Genomic DNA, 19,941 nt, shown 5'->3' with positions numbered 1-19,941 from the left:
TGATGGTTTAAAAAATTTCATTGATTTCTTTTATTATTATATTCTTTTTCTGATAAAGTCTTTCTTCATTGAATCTCTTGTAGCAAAAACAACCACAAAAATAAAACAAAAAGAGTTCAGCAAAACCAATCACATGTGACAGTATGTATTTAGTACTCCATCTCTCTGCCATTCTGAGGGAGATATGTTTTATGATCTGCTCCACAAGATCTAGGATGGTCATTGCATTTAATCTTATTTCAGTTGCCATTATTACTGTTTCATTTGCATTGTTTTTTGGTTTATTAAGAGAGCAGGGAGAAGTTTGATATGAGAATTCTTAAAAATTTGAGAGAAATTTTATTTTTTCAATACTATAAAGCCAAGTATTCTTTCTAATTTAGCTGTTATTGTGTTTAATAAAACACAGAAAATTTTAAATGAAATTTCATTGTTCCTACCCCCACCATCAAAAGAAAGTGGTTTGAAGACAGAGATCATGATTATTAGCTTTATCCAACCCCAGGATTACTCACAAGGATGGGCATGAACTTGACATTTTCAAATTCAGTTTTCCCAAGGCAGTATTCTGGAGGTTGATAGCAGTTGTCTGTGCCTTTGTTCATAGTATATACTTTTGGAGTTGTTCATTATACTGCCACTAGGCTTTAAAAAAGGTTAACATCTATTGAAATTGGCTTTTTTTCCCTCCCATAAGGTATACTGGAAAGTTACTGAAGATAAAAAAGCAAAATGTTCTGAAAAGGGCAAATCTAAACAGGTAACTTGTTTTCATTCAGCTTGTCACAAAAAATAATCTGAATATTTTAACCCCCAAAGGCTGCTGTTCTGAAATTTTGGCCAATAACTTAGTTGTTTCAAATGATGATAAGTTTCAAGGACTTTGCAACTCTCCTTCAAGCTGTTGTCACTTATTGGTTACTTGTGAGCTAGAGAGAGTAGCTCCTAATGGTGGCCTGGAACCCAGGGCAGAAAGTTATTTTGGACCTGTGGTAATTGCATTGTTTGTCATGCTTGCTTGTTTGGGGCTTCCCAAAGCAGGCCAGCCTAAGTTGGAAGGTGGTTTCTAGGTATTCTAGCTGGAACCTGTTTTTAGTCTACTAATGTCATGACCTACTTCCTCTTTTTTCTCTATTTAAAGCCAGCGCACTGCCCTTTTTCTGAACAATGTCTAAAATAACGTTCCTAATTTACAGTTTAGATTCTTAGACTATGAAATTAAAATATTCCCTATAAGTGGCAGGCCTCAGGAAACAAGATAGTTTTTAGTTCTTTAAGAGTTATTTAAAAACAAGGCAAAGGTATGTTTTATATTACACATTAACTTAGAATTGGGCCACTGTGGTCGAGCCCATCCTAGAAGTCTAAAGTTAGTTCTAGTTTTGACCTTAATTAATTTTTTGTGCCAGGTTCAACTAAGCTAGATTGTTCCCTCATCAAATTCCCCCAGTTAACAAACATTGACCTTTGGTGCCTATACCTCCCCAGAGATTCTTTCACCCTTGTTGGGGTGTTTTTGTAGCTATGAGTTACTTCTAGCCTGTTTAAAAATACATATATTTTTATTAGCTGAGTTTATTGTCCACCTGGCTATATAGTACTAATGGATTCCTAAATGCTTTTGTTTCTCTAGTTAGGAGATCTTTATTCTTCTTAATTGTTGTTGTCTTAGTTAACCTTGAACATCTCCTTTTCCAGTTGGACAGGCCAGCTGTTGAGCCCCCTGCTAGCTCTCCCATTTTCTGTGCTTGTGAATACTTGTTTGGATATGCATCATACATATGCCACTTTCACTCTGTTTATGTTTCATTCTTTTGGCATAGTTCAGGAATTTCACCTAGCTATTTGACCTGCTCTGAAAGAAACTGTATGCTCTTTTAAATACATTTGAAGGAAGGAGGAGCAAAGTTCAGGAGAAGGAAATCCAAGAGACATCTCTGTATTCTTGCTAGCATGCCAGTTGGAGTGAACCTGACAACAATTCAGGCAATAGATTGAATGGTTTAGGTGTTTCTATAAGAGTCTTGAGTTATTTTCTATCTGTGCTTTCTGAGCCAAAATTATAGACGACCTTTTTTGTTTCATTTGTCATCACTCTTTTTTCAAGTGTAAATTTGTATCTAAACTGAAGTCAGTTTTGCACTTGAACAACAGTCTGACAATTGTAATGATGGAATGAGTTGGGTCAGCTTTAGGGTCTTGATTGACTTTATAATAAAATTAAATGTGGTAATGCATCTTCTAAAGCTCCTGCGTAATAAGTAAATAAAGAGATAATAATATATAATAATATAGAGAGATAAAAGAAATTATCATTAATTAGAAGGTAATTTTTTATCTGCCTCTTTTTTATTCCTTACAGACCGAGTGCCTCAACTATATCCGAGTCTTACAACTCCTTAATGATACTGTCCTCTATGTGTGTGGTACTAATGCATTTCAGCCAACTTGTGATCATCTGGTAAGGTTTATCAAACTTTACATTAAGAAAATACAATCAGAATGTAAAACACCATGAAACTAAACTCTCTTACATATAATAAATAAGAAATTTACAATAACCCACAAAAAATATTTGTCAAGGTTTCAGCCACTCTTATTTCTATACAGAAACTCATCTGATCAGGACACTTGTTTGACTTCCACAACAGTGAGATATGTCTTCAGTCTTGGGAACTTTGACTCCTTATTGCAAGACTTTTTAGGCAGTAGGAGACCAAGAAGCTTCATCAACAGCTCAAGCCTAGACCCTGGAACCAGTCACATCTCAGGGATGTGCCTAGTGTGGAAAAAAGCTTCCCTGCCTTATATGGAAAAAAGAGCTGATCTGTAAGACAGGGATTCTGGTAGATATTGCTACTGTCACATCTAGGGTCTGATATATACTGGCATTATGACCATCAGTGTGTCACTTAACCTCTCAGAGCCCCAGATGATAATTTCTAGACAAGTTGCCTATCTGCATCTACTAGATCTTAAGAACAAGAATATGCTTTGTTCTGAATGTGACTTAGGATAGTGCTGAAAAAAATGTCAGTTCTCAGTGCTCTGTGTTCCACCCTTCTCCTTGCTGTGTCCTCTTCCCTAAAATTTTAACTTTTCTTAATTTTGGTAGGTAGCCTTAGCTATGATGTCAATTTTTGCTTCAGTGTGTTTCAAATACTAAAATCCTCTTCCGTCCACAGACTCTTCTTTCTGAGTGACTTTATCTTGCAACCAAAGCTAGTAAAACTTGAAGGCACATTAAGGAATTCTCATGTGTCATTTGACTTGAATTTCTGCTACTTCTGACCTTGGAATGTCACCATTTTTTATGCTGACCTTGACCCTGCTAGAGCTAAAATGTCTTAACAGCCATTTTATATGTAAATTGTCTTCTGCTTCTGAAATTCTTTCCTCTTCTTTTGGGCTCCTGAAGGACAGTGTTGAAGCAGAGGGTATTTACTTAGTTATTTTCAGAAGCAGAATTCACGTTCTTTCCCTTTGATTAGCTTTTTGTCTATTCCTGCAGTATTTGTTAGAATCTCCTTTGTTTTGAGAATCCTTAAATTCTCAAAATTTCTTACTTTTGACAGACTTATTAATCCTTTTTTTATGGAAACTCTTAAAAATTTTGAACTTAAATGTCAGAAAACACATTCAAGTATACAAAGCACCAAAAAGAGGATTGCAGATGGAACTGCGAACTTCTGTTATTTAATCCTTTTCTCAAAAATCTCCCCAACCGTTCATACTGTATCTTTATTATTTTATTTCACATTTCTAATGTCTAGGTAAATTAGTTAAGAACTAACTAACTAACTAACCCCTGATCAGGGAGTTTTCTTAGACTTTTAGGGCCCCTAACATGAAATGTTCAATGTTGAGGTTAATTTGGTTTTTTTTGAGAATGAAGGAAAAGCAATATTAAGGAAAAAAGAATATTTTGTACACATACATACATACATCTTTGAATCCATGCATATCATATTTATTTAATTGACCTGAACTGGTGACAGAGGTCTAAAAGAGGAAAATTAAACTTCTCTCTTCTTTCTCACATCTAATTTTTTCATAATATTTATCCTTATTTTATAAGGATGAATCAAATAATGAGAGGATCGTAGATCAGGAATCTATTTGGAACAGATTTCTAGAGCCATTATACGTTCAATACAGTCTCCACACGACCCACATCTTTAGTATTATTTTACAATTTGAATAGATGTTCAAGTACTTTGTAATTAAAGAAAGATTTTTCTATGTTCAGTATATTCAACATGCCAAGGCAGAAAAGTACACTAAATCATTTTAGAAATATTTTAATTAAAGGATGAATTTGGAATAATGGACTTGGAGTCAAAAGAAATTTGGGTTCAGATCCCATCTCTGGCATTAACCGTGAACAACTCACTTAATTTCTCTAACCCTCAGTTTTCATCCGTAAAATGAGGATGATAGTACCTATAGTGACTACTTCCCAGGGTTTTTGTGAGGATCAAATAAGATTATGGCTATAAATAACTTTACAAACCATAAAATACATGATTTATTATCTCCCATCATCCCCATGTTCTCTAATCTTCAATCTCTTCAACCCACTGGTTTCTTCCTTGCTGACTACAAACACACCCAAGCCTCCCCATCCTAAAAAAAATCCTCATTAGATCCTAGTATGATTCACCTGTCGCATATCTCTCTTCCCCTTCTCAGCTAAATTAGTTGAAAAAAGTCATCTATGTTTAATGTACATACTTCCTTTCTTCTCACTCTTTCTAAACCCTCTGCAGACTGACTTCTGACCTGATCATTCAAGTGAAATTGTTTTCTCTAAAGTTACATGTGATCTGTTGATTGACAGATCTAATGAATTCTCGTCTTTCTTGACACTGTTGACGACCTCCTTCTGAAGACTCTAGAGTTTTGTGACACTTCTATCACCTTCTACCTGTCTGACTGCTCAGCCTCTTTTGCATCATCTTCTTCCACACCACACCCTACATGAGTGTCTGCAAAGTCTGTCTTAGGTCCTCTTCTGTTTTCTCTCTATATTGTCTAATTAATTTGTTGATATTGTCAACTCCATGGGTTCAGTTATGATCTCCATGCTGATGATTTCCAAATCTATCTATCCAACTTTAGTCTTTCTTGTATGTTTCAGTACCATATCAACAACTGCCTGTTGGAGATTTCAAATGATTCCTGCAGGTCTCAAGCTCAGCATGTCTAAAACAACACTCATTATCCCTTTTCAAACTTCCCTCTTATAGTCTAGGGCACTGCCATCCTTCAAATCAACCTCAGTATTTCTCCATGTCATCCTCAGCTTCTCTCACTTGTCCACGTATCTAGTCAGGTGCATTTCAAATCTTGTAATTTTTTTTTTCTCAGTAGTATCATTCACATATTTCTTCTTCTCTCCACCTATACAGTCCTGACCCTATTTCAGATCTCCATTACCTCTTATCTAGAATATGGCAAAAATCTTCTAATTGTAATTGTAACCTTTAAGGCTCAATTCAAGCACCATCTCCTCTAAGAGACCTTTCCTAGTTCCCCAGATGCTAGTACTTCCCTTCTAAGGCTGCCTTCTAACTATTCTGTATTGTCTTCTATGTATCAATTTAAGTATATGTTGTTTATAAGCAACTTGAGAGCAGAGACTATTTTCACTTTTTCTTTGTGCCTGCCATACTTAGCACAGTGCCTACAATGAGGACTTAATAAATGCAAATGGATTGATCTAGATAAATTAATTAGAATTCTTCAAGCATTACAATTTATTGAAATTTTATTGGTAGCATATATTTTTCACTGATATATAGATCTTGTCTGTGTTATTCATTCTTTTTCTGGTAAGGGGAGCTTTCCTGTTTATACTTTTTCCTCTTAAGTATTAAAAACATTTTCTAGTTATCTCATAATTGAGCCTTTTTGCTTTGCTTAAGATGATTCCAGAAAATACTATTTTAAATGCAATTTTACTATACAAATTTAAAATTCTTATGAATTAGATGTTACTAATGATTAATTAATTAGATGTTAGATGTTCTGATCTTAGGCACTTAATAGTTGTATGATCTTGGGCAAGTCACTTTACTTTTGCCTGCCTTGTAAAATCAACTCCAAAATCAAGATCATAATAGCACCCACCTCCCACGGTTGTTGTGAGGATCAAATGAGAGAATATTTGTAAAATGCCTGGCATATAGTAGGTACTATATAAATGGTAGCTATTATTTTTATTAGCTTTTGATCAAATTTATTTTGTTTATCCTTCTCTTAAACTCTCTTGTCGCTGTAGCTTTTAAAAACATTTGAATTTGTTGGTAAAAATGAAGATGGTAAAGGACGGTGTCCATTTGATCCAGCACAAAGCTACACATCTGTTATGGTTGGTAAGTGTTGTCTATTGTTACTGCAGCAGGTATTTTTAAAATTTTGATTTCATTTTAAAAATTTTAAATAAAATATAAAATAAATAAATATAATAATATTTAATATTTAAATTAAATATTTAAGTAAATAAAATGATAAAAATAACAGTAAAATTTATCTGTTTTACCTCAATTTAATACTAGATACTCTTTAAGAATATCCATATAATTTAAATAGGAATCATAATAAGTCATTCAAGCCCTTCAGATATGTATGAATTGGCATCAGAAATCAAATTTACTTTTTTTAAACCTAATTTTGTATGCATTATATAGAAAGCATACTTATGCAGATAGATTTCTTTTGGGTAAAAAGTAGACTCTCCTGTTTGTATAGTCTTTTTGAGTTCCACCTTGGCTTTCTGAGGCCATACCTGTGTATGCACCAACATGAGTGTGTGATGTGTCCACTGTAATTATACTGCATACAAGATAATGTACGTAGTTGTATAGGTGTGTTGGAATTACATGTATATGTTTAGTTGTTGTTTCCGAATTTAGTGCAGTATAGTCTAAAAAACATAAAGCAAAGTAAAATCAGCCTCAAAGAGAAGTAACAAGAGATAGAAATAAGCAATAGAAACAGACCTCCTTCAGCTTGGAGAAATTTGTTTGTTTGTTTGTTTATTCCCCAAGGAGAAAAAATTTATACTGTTATGATAAAGAACTTTTTTTTCATTATTGTGAGCCATTTATTGGGTTTGAAATGTTTGTTTCTTTTTTTTTCTAACACATAAAAGATGGAGAGCTTTACTCTGGAACATCTTACAATTTCTTGGGAAGTGAACCTATCATTTCTCGAAATTCTCCTCAAAGTCCCCTGAGAACAGAATATGCGATACCTTGGCTTAACGGTAAGAAAATATTGAAGAAACTTAACACAGAATGAGTTTTACTGCATTATTTCTTTTAGGACTTCTAGAAGAGACCAACTTCCACTGGGTTCTTGATTTTTGCTTCCCCTCCTATTTGATGTATTTTTTATCACTTTTATTTCCCAATAACTCCTCCTGCCCCTAAGACACCCCTCCCTTTTAACACTGTGGCTGCTCCCTGAATCCAAGATTTCCATTCTCAAATCAGTCAGACAATCTTGGACCATGTCACCCCTCCCTCTTTCCCAGGGAATCAGAAAAAATTCTGTAAGGTGTTGAATATAATTAATTTATACACTGTGTGTATTAATTTTTGCTTTGAATTTACAGAACCTAGTTTTGTCTTTGCTGATGTGATTAGAAAAAATCCAAATAACACAGATGGAGAAGATGACAAAATCTACTTCTTTTTCACGGAAGTGTCTGTGGAGTATGAATTTTTTGGAAAATTGATGATTCCCAGGATAGCCAGAGTGTGCAAGGTGGGACACATAAATAACTTCTTTTTACTTCTGCAAGAAGATCTACCTGGAAAGCTATGATCTTAACCACTGAGATTTTTCAGTTGATCTTCAATGGACATAACTGATCTTGGGACAATCTAGTGATTTCCTGTGAGAATGAGAGAATGCTTGCCTAGCATGATTATTGACTTGAACTCCATTTCTCAGGATTAATTTGTTAAACTTTTGATGCATTCGTTTTCTTCTTTCTTGAAGTTTCCTTAGCTTACAGACTTTTACAGAATGGTTTTCCCTAAAGTCAGAATATGTCTACTTTCTCTTGACTAGCTGGTAAAAAATAAATAAATATCAAACTGCTATAATGTATTCCATAGTAAGTGACCAAGGAATCAGACTTTCTGTTTTAATATAATACCTAAATTATAATCAAATTGTGATTTAACCATTGTATCTTATCTGGATTGTATGTGTGTGTGTGTGATAGTCATCAAATTTTCAGATGCCTAATGAAGAGGGCTAGCTAAAATACTGGATGACAGAGTTGGCATCCAAAAGACTCCTGTGTTGTGCTAAATCTTATAGGATAAAGTTAAATGGGGATAAGTATAAAATCTTGAAATGGATACAGAAGCCAGTTTCACAAATATAATATGGGAGACTCATGGTTAGACAGTTGTTCTAAAAGAGATTTTGGAGTTTCAGTGGTTGCAAACTACATATGAGGCAGCAGCAATACTACAGACAAAAAGGCTGATGTGATTTGGGGCTGCACTAAGAGGGTCATAACTTCCAGAAATAGGAAAGTGATAATCCCATTGTACTCTGCCCTTACCAGACCTCATGTTGCTTATTGTGTTCAGTTCTAACACCAGGGTTTATGATAGGTGTTGATGAACTAGCAAGTGTCCAGGGGAGGAAAACCAGGATGACAAAGGATATCAAGTTCATGCTATATAAGGTTCAGTTGAAGGAATTGGTCAGGTTTCACATTGGGAAGAGAGGATTAAAAGGTGATGTGCAATCTGTTCTCAGTGAATATTTTTAAGATCACAGACTTCCAGATGTAGAAGGAACTACAGAAATGATATGACTCAATGCCTCCTCTTAAAGATGAGAAAAGAAAGGACCTGAAGTTAAGTCACTTGCCTGAAGTACCTCAACCAGTTCCATATTCTAATGGATATCTAGCTCCCTGGAGAAAATACAGTCATCCTGGCTATACATTTGTACTGGGAAGTGTTTCTCTGATGTTCTCTGATACACCTGGTCAGGAGGAAGAGCAGACATATGATTAGACTTGTTCTGTTTGGTCCCAGAGTGCAGAACAGAGAATAGTGAATGTAAGTTGGAAAAAGGCCCTTTTAAGCATGATGTCAGGAAAAACTTCTTAATTCTTTGTTAAGTCGTTTCAGTCTTCTCTGACTCTTCATGACTCCATTTGGGGTTTTCATATTAAAGAAGCTGGAGTGATTTATCATTTCCTTCTACACATGTTCATTTTACACATGAGGAACCGAGGCAAACAGGGTTAAGTGATTTGCTCAGGGTCACACAGCTGAGAAGCACCAGAAGCCAGATTGGAACTCAGCAAGATGAGTCCTTCTGACTCCAGCACTCTATCCACTGAGCCACTTAGCTGCCCTGCAGCTTTCTTAGACCTGAGCAAAAGTGGAAAAGGATCCCTCAAAAAGAGTGACCTCTTCCAGCTCTCAAGTTATATGATTCTGTGATATTTTGGTGTACAAATTTTTAGGGACAATGCAGATTGTGTTTAAAAAGGAAACAATGACAGTTTATTAAATTAATTTTTAAAAATACCCTCCAAAGGAAAAGGAACCAGGGTCAATTTAAACTAAGAAAAAAGCAGCTAAGAAACCCAACTTGGCTATCTTTAAGAATAGAAAGGATTTCTTCAGGGAAGACCGACCAAAAGTTTTGAGAATACATCAAAGCATTCATTCATTCATCAAATACTTGTCAAGCACTTTCTTTACACAGAGCGCCTTGCTAGGCCCTGGTAGATATTCAAAGTTTAGATAAAACATTGTCCCTTAACATTTGAATCATATAGTCTAGTATTGGGATAACTATAATATACAGTATTGCACTCTATAAGTTTATTAGAGAAGTGCAAAATAAAGTGCTCTGTGAAGGGAAAGATTAGTGACCAGTGTTATCAAAGAAGATTTTATGTAGGAAGAGTTGACGTTTGTGAGTTCTGAGTTATGACTCTGTAACGTGAGAAAGTAAGGAATTAAAAGAGTAGATAATAGTCAACTAGCAGAGACAGAACTAGCATGAAGGGAGCAGGGTCCATTCTAGATACCAACATCCTAAAGAAATGACAATTCCTCCCTCTGGGAAGAGGGGATGTGCTTTTTACCTTAGTGCCTCTACCCTTTATTTGGCCTCTGAGTTAATACGCTAAACTTTAGGGCTAAAGGATCCTCAATCCTGGTGCTCTGGCACTAGAGTGAGGAAGGGGCAGACTCTTATCCCTCTATCTTCCCATAAGCCTGCTCATCCTGGAGACCGAGATGCTTAGGATCAGCAAAATATGGGAGGACACTAGCCACTTCTTGTGATTCTTCTTTCCCAGCCAGCCTCCATATTAAACTCAACACTACATCTCCCCCATCCTCATCCTTTTCTCACTGCCATTTCCACTGAGCTCTCTGTACTCTATCATCCTGTCATGGAAAATATAATTGTATTCAGACTTAGAGGACCTGTGTTTCGACTAGCTTTGGAACTTTAGCCAAGTCTTCTCTTGTCTCTTCTATGAGTTTTATAAGTAATTATTAGTGCCTATATACTTTTGACATTGGGACAGTACCTCCAAAGCTTATATTACAGTAGAGAAGAAGATACCCACACTTTAAATCTGTAGTGTATCATCAAGAGCAGTGGCTATGGAGCTAAAGGACCTGGGTTCATTCTCAGTTCTGCCACTTACCTGTGTAACCTTGAGTGTATGATTTAACCTCTATGGGCCTCAGTTTCTTTACTTGAGAAGTGAGGGTGTAGAACTGATCATCTCTAAACTCTAAATCATAGGACTAGATTAGCTATAGATATAGAATAGATAGGATACATATAGAGTTTGAATGAACAGTAGAAGTCATCCCCTCATTTTATAGAAGAAGAACTGAGGTCCATATAGGTGAAGGAACTTAACCTGTGGTCATTCAGGCAGTAGCAGAGACAAGAATTCAAAATGATTCTAAATCTTAACACTTTTGGGGTTTTTTTAGGCATATATATCAGGTACAGCTCTCAGGAAGACAGCACACCTGATTAATCACTTTAAGTATACTTATCCACCAACTGCTGGGAATCCTCTCTCTTAGGGCTAGTAGCAGACTTTCTCATGTGTGCATGAGAATTTTGCAAAAATCCTGTTGATAATTAGGAATAGAGTTTTGTTGATAATAACCAAGAAACTTAACAACCTACTTAAGCTTTGATGAAGCCTAGGAAATCTCAGTAACTTTTAACTGTAGTTTATTCCTTACACTTTCTTTACTTTGTTTTTCCTTTTTTTGATGGGTAATTAAATGTCTACCAACCTAAGAGTCATAAGTCACATTTACTCTATGTATTCATGGTCCAGATTGGCAATACTACTGCTATATGTAAATGATTTTCAGTTTTTATTTGAATTTTTAATTTCCTAGAACGTTATTTCTTTTTGGCTTAACCTAACTTAGACCAATGCTACTTATTTGTGGCTACAATGAATATCATTGCAATAGATTGACTCCATTGCCTCTCTTGGAATATAACATCTAAATTCTTGGAGATGCCTTACAGCTGTCTAATCATGATGGAAAATGTGTTTATATCCTCTTTTCTCCTTGGGATTTTAGGGGGACCAAGGAGGTTTAAGGACTTTACAGAAGAAATGGACCTCCTTCCTGAAAGCCAGATTAATCTGTTCCATACCAGAAAGCAACTTTATCTTCAATGTGATCAATGATGTCTTTGTTCTCAAATCTCCAGATTTAAAAGAACCTGTGTTTTATGCAGTTTTCACTCCACAATTGTAAGTGCCATGAGATAGATTTTTCAGTTTTCTTTTTCTGAAATAAGTTACTATCATCAAGAAAAAAACAATTTCTTCTTTGTTACCTAGGAATAATGTGGGACTGTCAGCAGTGTGTGCATACAACATGTCCCTGGTGGAAGAAGTATTCTCCAAAGGAAAATACATGCAGAGTGCCACTGTGGAACAGTCCCATACAAAATGGGTCCGTTACAGCGGAGAGATTCCCAAACCTCGACCAGGCGCAGTGAGTAGAGAAACAGTCAGGATGAACATAGATTAAGCTTTCTTCTCTTTTTATAAGAGGCAAAGTAGAACACCCCTTGCAAAGGTGATACCAACATGAAAAATCCGATGATTGCCTATTTGATTGATTAGGTAATTTTTAATTTCCCTGTCAGCTTGTGGATTGGTTCCTAGAGTGAAGAAGTGGATTGTGACTGGAGGGACTGATGAATTTATGATTCTTAGTTTTTCTGTTAACATCTTTTCAGTGTTTTGCATTCTAATTTGCGTGGTGCAAAACAATAACTGCCACCTGAAGATGATTGTGGCTTATGTACCAAGATTTATTGCAAATAGTGAGGAGGTTGGAAAGAGTTGAAATTAACTTTGAAAATATGAATATTTTCATATTTTAAGAATAAGAAAATGAAATGAAAAATGAAAAAATGAAAAAACATAAGAAATGAAAGAGGTTGTGGACTATATGGGATCCTTATGCCTGTATATCATGAATGTGTTTTGTATAAGTCAGTAAGCACTGAATATGTCCAACATCTTAAAAATGAAATGCTTACATCTTAATATGAAAAAACTGGTTACCAATGTGGAAATCATTTCTAGATAATCCTTCTGTGTATAGTTAGAATATCAGTTTGCTAAATTAAAGTTCAAGTTATGGTATAAAATTTAAAGAAATCTAACCTGATTTATTTACCTAACCTTGTTGCTAAAAAAAATTAAAATGGATGAAAACAAATCATCAAAGAATATCAGCATTTACTAAGGAAATATGATTGACAATAAAAACTAGTATTTTTATAGAGCTTTAGAGTTTGCAAAATATTTTACTTATGTTAATTCCTTTGGTCCTCACAACAACCCTGTCAGGCAGGTATTATTATCCCCATATTAGAGACGAGGAAACTAAAATACAATTAAATATCTTTCCCAGGATAAAACAGCTAGTAAAGGTCAGGGGCAGGACTTGAGGTCAGGTCTTCCTGACTTCATCTAACTCCACAGCTTTGCCTGTCATGCAATGAAGAAATCAAGCAACCAAGAAGCCGCCATAGCCAGCAAACTTTTGGTCTCCTTGTCAAGTACAGAAAAATGGCAACTAAAGCAATACTATTTAGAATATAATCTTGTTTGTAAAATCTTGTAGGGAAGGGTAATGAAAGATTACAAGTAGTGTTATCTCATAAAACAGAGAAGCAGTGGAAGGAAAATAAATTTGTGGTACGATTGGGAAGATCCCCAAGCCACATCGTCTTAGGAGGCCTTTTAAAAAAGTATTTAAAAAATTTTTTTGTGGTATTAAACAGTGTTCAGAATGTCTAGTACTTCCTGACTCTTTTATTTAAAACTATTTATTACTTTTTTAAATTCTTTTTTAAATTTTAAATTTTAAATTCTTTCCCTCCATTATACCCATCCATCACCCATTGAGAAGACAATCAATATATCAATTATACATGTGAAATCATGCAAAATATCTTTACATATTAACCATATCATACAAATAAATCAAGGAAAATAAAGTGAGAAAACAGTATTTCAATTTCTACTCAGAGTTCATCTTTATTCTTTCTCTGGAGGTGATAGCCTTTTTAATCATGAATCCTTTGGCATTTTCATGGAGCACTGTATTGATCAGAATAGCTAAGTCTTTCACAGTTGATCATCATTATAATATTTCTGTTTCTGTGTACAATGATCTGGTTCAGCTCACTTCACTCTGATCAGTTCATGTAGATCTTCCCATGTTTTTCTGAAACCATCCTGCTTGCCATTTCTTATAGCACAGTACTACTCCATCACAATAATATGCCACAATTTATTCATCCATTCCCCAACTGATGAACATCCTCTCCATTTTCAATTCTTTACCACCACAAAAGAAGACTTGTTATAAATATTTTTGTACATAGAGGGTTTTTTGTATCTCTTTGGTGAACAGATCAAGTAGTAGCGGTATTGCTGAGTCAAAAGATATGTACAATTTTATTGTCCTCTAAGCATACTTGCAAATTTTTCTCTAAGAATGGTTGGATTAGTTCATAACTCTTCTAACAGTTCATTAGTATACCTATTTTCCTTCAGCATTTGCAGTAATTGTCATTTCTAACAGGTATAAAATGGTACCTCCCATCTCCAACTCAATTTTCTCTAATCAATATTGATTTAAAGCATTTTTGTATGATTATAGATAGCTTTGACATCTTCTTCTGAAAACTACCTGTTCTTTTCTCTTGACAGTTTGTCAATTGGGGAATAGCTCTTATTTTTATAAATTAAAAGGGCCTTTGTCAGAGAAACTTGCTGTAAAAAATTTTTATATTACTTTATTGTCTATGATGCCTTCTATCAAAATGTAGTTTCCCTGATTGTCTCTTTTAATTAGGTCTATCGTTGCCTTTGCTCTATCTAAGATCATGATTGCTACCCTGGCTTTTTTTTTTTTCATCTGAAGCATAATAGATTCTCCTCTTTCTTATTCTGACTTTGTGTGTGTCTTTCTATTTCAAGTGTCTTTTGTAAACAGCATATTGTTTGACCCTGGTTTCTAATGCATTGTGCTATCATCTGCTTCCATTTTATGAGTAACTTTATCCCATTCACATTCATGGTTATGATTACTAACTGTATATTTTCCTCCATCCTATTTTCTTCCATTTACTCTTCTCTCTCTTTTTATCCTTCCCTTCCTCAAAAGTCTGTTTTATTTCTGACCACTGCTTCCCTTAGTCTGCTCTTCCTTCTATCATTCCCCTATCCTTTGCCTTATCCCCTTTCCCTCCTATTTCCATGTTAGTAAGATAGATTTCTATACCCAACTGAGTGTGTGTCTGTGTGTTTGTTTAAGTATTCTTCCTTTGAAGCAATTCCCATATGAGTGAAGTTCAAGTATTGCCCAACCACCCCCATTTTTCCCTCCACTATAAAAAGCTCTTCCTTGCTTGCCTCTTTTTGTGAAATAATCTTTTTCATTTTACCTTTCCCTTCTCCCAGTGCATCCTCCTTTCTCACTCCTTCTATATTTTTTGAGATCATATCAGGAGGCTTTAAGGACAAAATCAGAAGAACAAATAGATGTGTCAAGATTTTTTATAATAAACTCTTTTCTCCATTAATGATGGTGAAACCACTCCAGCCTCAGTGTGCTGCATGAAGAAGTAGAGACAGCACTAAATAGAGCAAAGATGGAAAAAGCAGCAGGGCTACAACAAAGATATATAGAATGGTCTATGCTAGAGGGGAAATAATTTGCAGATGTTAAGAGATTGATTCTAAAGATAATATGAAAGAATGTAAGGATTATCAAACTCTTAGAAAATTTTCCTGACATCTTTATGACTCAAAAAAGTGAGGAAGAAAATAATTGGCGACTAATCATCCATATGTCTACTTTTCCATTGCTTCAAAATCGCTGATAATAATTGTAATATGTATTATAATAATCTACATATGTATTGAGGGCATCCTTGATGAAAAGAGAACAATCATAATTTGACAAATTACATTTGACAATAATTGACCTCATCTTTACAGTCGCATAACTGACTAAAAGGTATAGAGATCCCACAGTGCTAGATGATAAAAAGCATCTGATTCCATAAAACAAAACACTTCTTTTTAAAGTTCCCCTTATCACATGTCACCTTCTATTCATGTGTTAAAGTTGTATACAGGAGTCCTTGAAGTATAATAACAGAGAATTTTGTTAATTGTCTATTAATATCAAGCAAAGAATAAAATGTGTGCTTGCCAAAGATATTTACCATTTTTAAACAGTTCAAATGGAAGAAGTATTCTTTGGATATATACTTCTGTAATGATTAAATCAAGCCCTGCAGAACTCGAAAGCATTCTCACTGAGGCATAATTACTCCAGAAAGTTGTGATCTAGCATTCCACATAGGAAAAAACAAATGGAGTAATAAATTAATGGACAGCCTGTAGAGCTAGTGCATCAGTAAATATATCTTGGAAAGAAACTGTAGATTAACAGTGAACTAGTACCAGAATTGACTAAAGGGAGGAAAATTACCTTTGTAAACTTGCGCAGTATTTTTAATGACCTACCCAAACTTCTTGCAACAAAAACTTATTTTTTTGAAACTCAAGTAATGGTTGGTGATGGTATATAACTGCAAATTTATGGAATTTTCTTCTCTGAAGAAATTGAAGTTCACCCAAAAGGCACTGGAATATGTGACTAGCTGTGTTGCAATATTTATCACTGAAGGACGCTCCAAGCTTCACTGACATCGCTGAGCCATCAAAGTGTATTAAATAGAAAGTTACCTTTCCCAATATATTCATTACCTACTTATAGTCACATGTTTTGGTTTTCCTATAAATCAGTGGGCTACAGAAATAAGAAGAGAAAACTGTGTTTCTTGTCATTGACACCTTTTACTGTATTAGTTTATCTTGTATTCTAATATAAAAATCCCCAACAGTTCATCTAAATTTTAAAAATACTTAACATGTGCATTACTGTGTCAAAGTTTTTTAGGAACAGTATTCTTAAATTGCTGAGTAGAAATTAAATGAGAAATATGAGGCTCATTTAAATGTTGATTGAGTTTTGATGTGTTTTTAAAAGCCTAAAACACTTTTTTTCTTACATAAAAGAAAATGACCTAGATACACAGACATTTACAGAAACAAAAGTAAATTTCATATACACAATTTTTTTAAAAAAAGCATTTTCTAAGGGTTTTTTCATGCTTTTTGATTACTTGAAGATAAATTTTGTGGATTTTTAAAAATACTGTTACTTCTTTCTCAAGATGTAAGGTGGTTGTTTTTTTTAAAGAATGTTCCTAAAACATACAAAGCATATAACTATAATATTTTAATCCCTAATAAATAACTTTTAGAAAGCTGTTATCAAAAGGCTAATGAAAAGACTGATAATATTGTGATCATTAGGGTATCTAGGTGTGCTGCCCCAGTGGATAGAGTGCTGGGTATGAAATCAGGAAGACTCATTTTCCTGTGTTCAATTCTGCCCTCAGACATTTACAGCTAGTCAGGGCTTCTTAAACATTTTCCATTCACCACTCCTTCAGTGCTTCTTAAACTATGGGTCATATGGGGCTGTAACCCACAGTTTAAGAAGTGCTGAACTACATAACGCTGGGCAAGTCACTTAATTATGTTTGCCTCAGTTTTTTCATCTGAAAAATGAGTTGGAGAAGGAAATGGTAAACCACTTCAGCATCTCTGCTAAGAAAATCCCAAATGGGGTCACAAAGGATCGAACAGGACTGAAATGTCTCAATATCAACAAATTGTGATTGTTCTCCTGGATTTTCTTTTTACAGTGCATCAACAATGAAGCAAGAGCAGCTAACTACAGTAGCTCCTTGAACTTGCCAGACAAAACACTCCAGTTTGTGAAAGATCACCCTTTAATGGATGACTCTGTGTTTCCAATAACAAACAGACCCAGACTAATAAAAAGAGATGTGAATTACACACAAATTGTGGTTGATAGGATCCATGCACTTGATAAGACGGTATATGATGTCATGTTCATTAGCACAGGTGGGTTTGCAAGATGCTATTCAAATATCGTTAGTTCATCCTTAGACCAATGAAATTCTTGAGGAAAAAAGTTAGAAGAGTTCGATAAAAAGTTAAGATTTATTTATTGATTACACAAAGTCTTTGATGAAAATATAGCCCATACAATGAAAAAATAGGCTATGTTGAAATTTGAAAATATTCCTAATAGCCATAGACAGCACAAGTTGCTAGCTCCCACAGCAGTATTTCATAAATAATGCTGCTTTAGCACCTATTAAATATGATAAACTTAGTGGCATCTCTATTTATTGATTTCTGTGTTTGAGATCCTTCCTCTGGAAAGCAAACACAATGTATTCACTTTACAAAGTGAAGAACAAGTTTTATATTGAAAGAAAAACCTAACTCTTTAACAGATTACTATCCTTTTTCTGCAACAAAAATGACTTGAAATTTTGTTGTTGCCAAAGCATCAGTTGGGTTATTTCCATGCAGATTTTGTTCATAGGATCATTCTGTAAATTAGTCTTAACTTAGAACACATTTTTCTTTTTGGGGTCAAAACACCAACATTTTTAAGAATCACATTTGGCCCCAAAATCAGAAATAACTTAGGAACATGCATGCTCCTTGAGGCCAGAGATCATTCTGTTTTTCACTCTTTATTCCCCAGCACCTAGTGAGTGTGTAATAAATTTTTGCTGAATTGAATTGAATTGAACTCTATTGTAAAAATATTTCATCATAAACTTATAAATAACTTCAAGGAAAACATTTTACACTTAGGTAATATTATGTCAGCAACAGTATTTAAAATTCGCCTATTTTTAAAAGATGAGCCATATTTTAAAATAACTGAAGCAGGCAGCATGCTTGTGTTTCCAGCTGTCCTTATCTTTTAAAAATATAGTTCTTTTTGCCAATTGATTTCTTCATATATTTGTGTCTTTTTTAACGAGCCTCAGTTGAGGTGAAGAAATTGGACTTTTTTAGGGGGAGAAGGGTTTGCTGTCAATGCTGTTGAGAAAAATAATAATACTATGTTAAATTATTTCTTTGAATCTTCTGTCGAGCCATAATTCATTTAAGCATTATCATACTTTATATCTTCTGTTGGAATGATGGCGCTGAGATATTGTTGGCTTTGGCTATTTCAGACACAGGAGCTTTGCATAAAGCAGTCAGCTCTGAAAATGGGATGCACATCATTGAGGAAACTCAACTTTTCCAAGATTTTGAGCCAGTTCAGACCCTTCTGCTCTCCTCTAAGAAGGTAAGGACAAAAGGTAGAACTGGGTCAGAACCCTGTTTTAGTTCATGTCTTTCTTATAGTGGTGATATAGAAGAACAGATGTTTAGAATTGTTAAGACCTGAAATCTCTTCCTAGTGTTATTCTCCTGGGACTCATTTTCTTCATCTATAGATCCCTGAGTCAGTCAACAAGCATTTATTAAGTGGTTCCTATGTGCCAGACACCATACTAAGTGCTGAGTAATTATTGCAAACAAAAAGAAAGACAGCCCCTACCTTCGAGGAGTTACATTCTAATAGGTTAAGATACAGAAGGGAGCTGAAAAGAGGAGGGGCAAAGGGGTAAAGTAACCCAGTTTGGGGTATGATAGAGAAAGTCCTGCTCAGATGAGTCAGCATCTCATCTCAGAGAATGAAGACATCTTTGACTTAGGCCTCCATTTTAAACTGGAGGTTCTGGGAGGAAATAGCCAATCAGAAGGTGAAACCTCAGGGATGGAGGATACTTCCATTGTGAGATGTAGTCCAGGGGTAAAATGAGCTTTTGAGGTGAGGAAATTTCTAGTCCTGTGGAGATGAGACAAAAATATAACCTAGAGAGGAATGAAAGGGTTTTAAAATGAAAGGTTGGTCTTGATCAATGGTGACAAACTCAAATAGAAACAGATCAATGTGGGCTGAATATTGACATAGAAAACTACAAGTTAACATTATCTGTGTTATAGTTTAATTTATTTTGTTAAACATTCCCCCATCATATTCTAATCTGGTTCCCAGTCACACTTAAAAGAGTTTTGTAACCCAGTGTACCACAAGCTTGACATCTCTAGTCTAGATGAGCCTTATGGTTGCTTCTAGCTTTAAAATTTTTATAATTATTAACAATTCTTGGAATTTTGAGTACTATATATGTAAAAAGGGGGAAATTAATCCTTGTGAAACAGGTTTCTATTAAAATTTTCTTTGAAGCTGATCATTTTTTAATATTAAGAAGCAAGGTTTGGAGTGCAGTATACAATCCTGAGTTATTTTTAAAGCAGTGTAGTACCACAGATTTGGTCATAACTAGGTTAGATTTTATTTCTAGTGATCTGTGTAGAAGCTGATTCCTTCCTTAGAACCA

At 34.7% G+C, this 19,941-nt stretch overlaps 2 protein-coding genes across 15 annotated transcripts in view; one reads left to right on the top strand and one right to left on the bottom strand.

The window, feature by feature from the left end:
• The window catches only part of SEMA4D (semaphorin 4D), a 203,552-nt gene that overhangs the window by 139,065 nt on the left and 44,546 nt on the right, over positions 1-19,941 (top strand). For all 14 annotated transcript variants that reach the window (XM_072597418.1, XM_072597413.1, XM_072597408.1 and 11 more), the window contains 9 exons: positions 698-760; positions 2,363-2,461; positions 6,284-6,377; positions 7,157-7,270; positions 7,622-7,773; positions 11,625-11,800; positions 11,891-12,047; positions 17,362-17,584; positions 18,724-18,839. In XM_072597418.1, the coding sequence (XP_072453519.1) occupies positions 698-760; positions 2,363-2,461; positions 6,284-6,377; positions 7,157-7,270; positions 7,622-7,773; positions 11,625-11,800; positions 11,891-12,047; positions 17,362-17,584; positions 18,724-18,839 (1,194 nt within the window). The remainder of the gene's footprint in view (positions 1-697; positions 761-2,362; positions 2,462-6,283; positions 6,378-7,156; positions 7,271-7,621; positions 7,774-11,624; positions 11,801-11,890; positions 12,048-17,361; positions 17,585-18,723; positions 18,840-19,941) is intronic.
• The window catches only part of SECISBP2 (SECIS binding protein 2), a 114,643-nt gene continuing 112,369 nt past the window's right edge, over positions 17,668-19,941 (bottom strand). The window contains exon 19 of the mRNA XM_072597401.1: positions 17,668-19,411. The gene's annotated coding sequence lies outside the window, so the exon portion shown is untranslated. The remainder of the gene's footprint in view (positions 19,412-19,941) is intronic.

This window comes from Notamacropus eugenii, chromosome 3 (assembly GCF_028372415.1).
Source record: "Notamacropus eugenii isolate mMacEug1 chromosome 3, mMacEug1.pri_v2, whole genome shotgun sequence".
Lineage (NCBI taxonomy): Eukaryota > Metazoa > Chordata > Mammalia > Diprotodontia > Macropodidae > Notamacropus > Notamacropus eugenii.
Note: the sequence above shows the minus strand (reverse complement) of the source record. Positions and strands in the feature narration are given on the sequence as shown.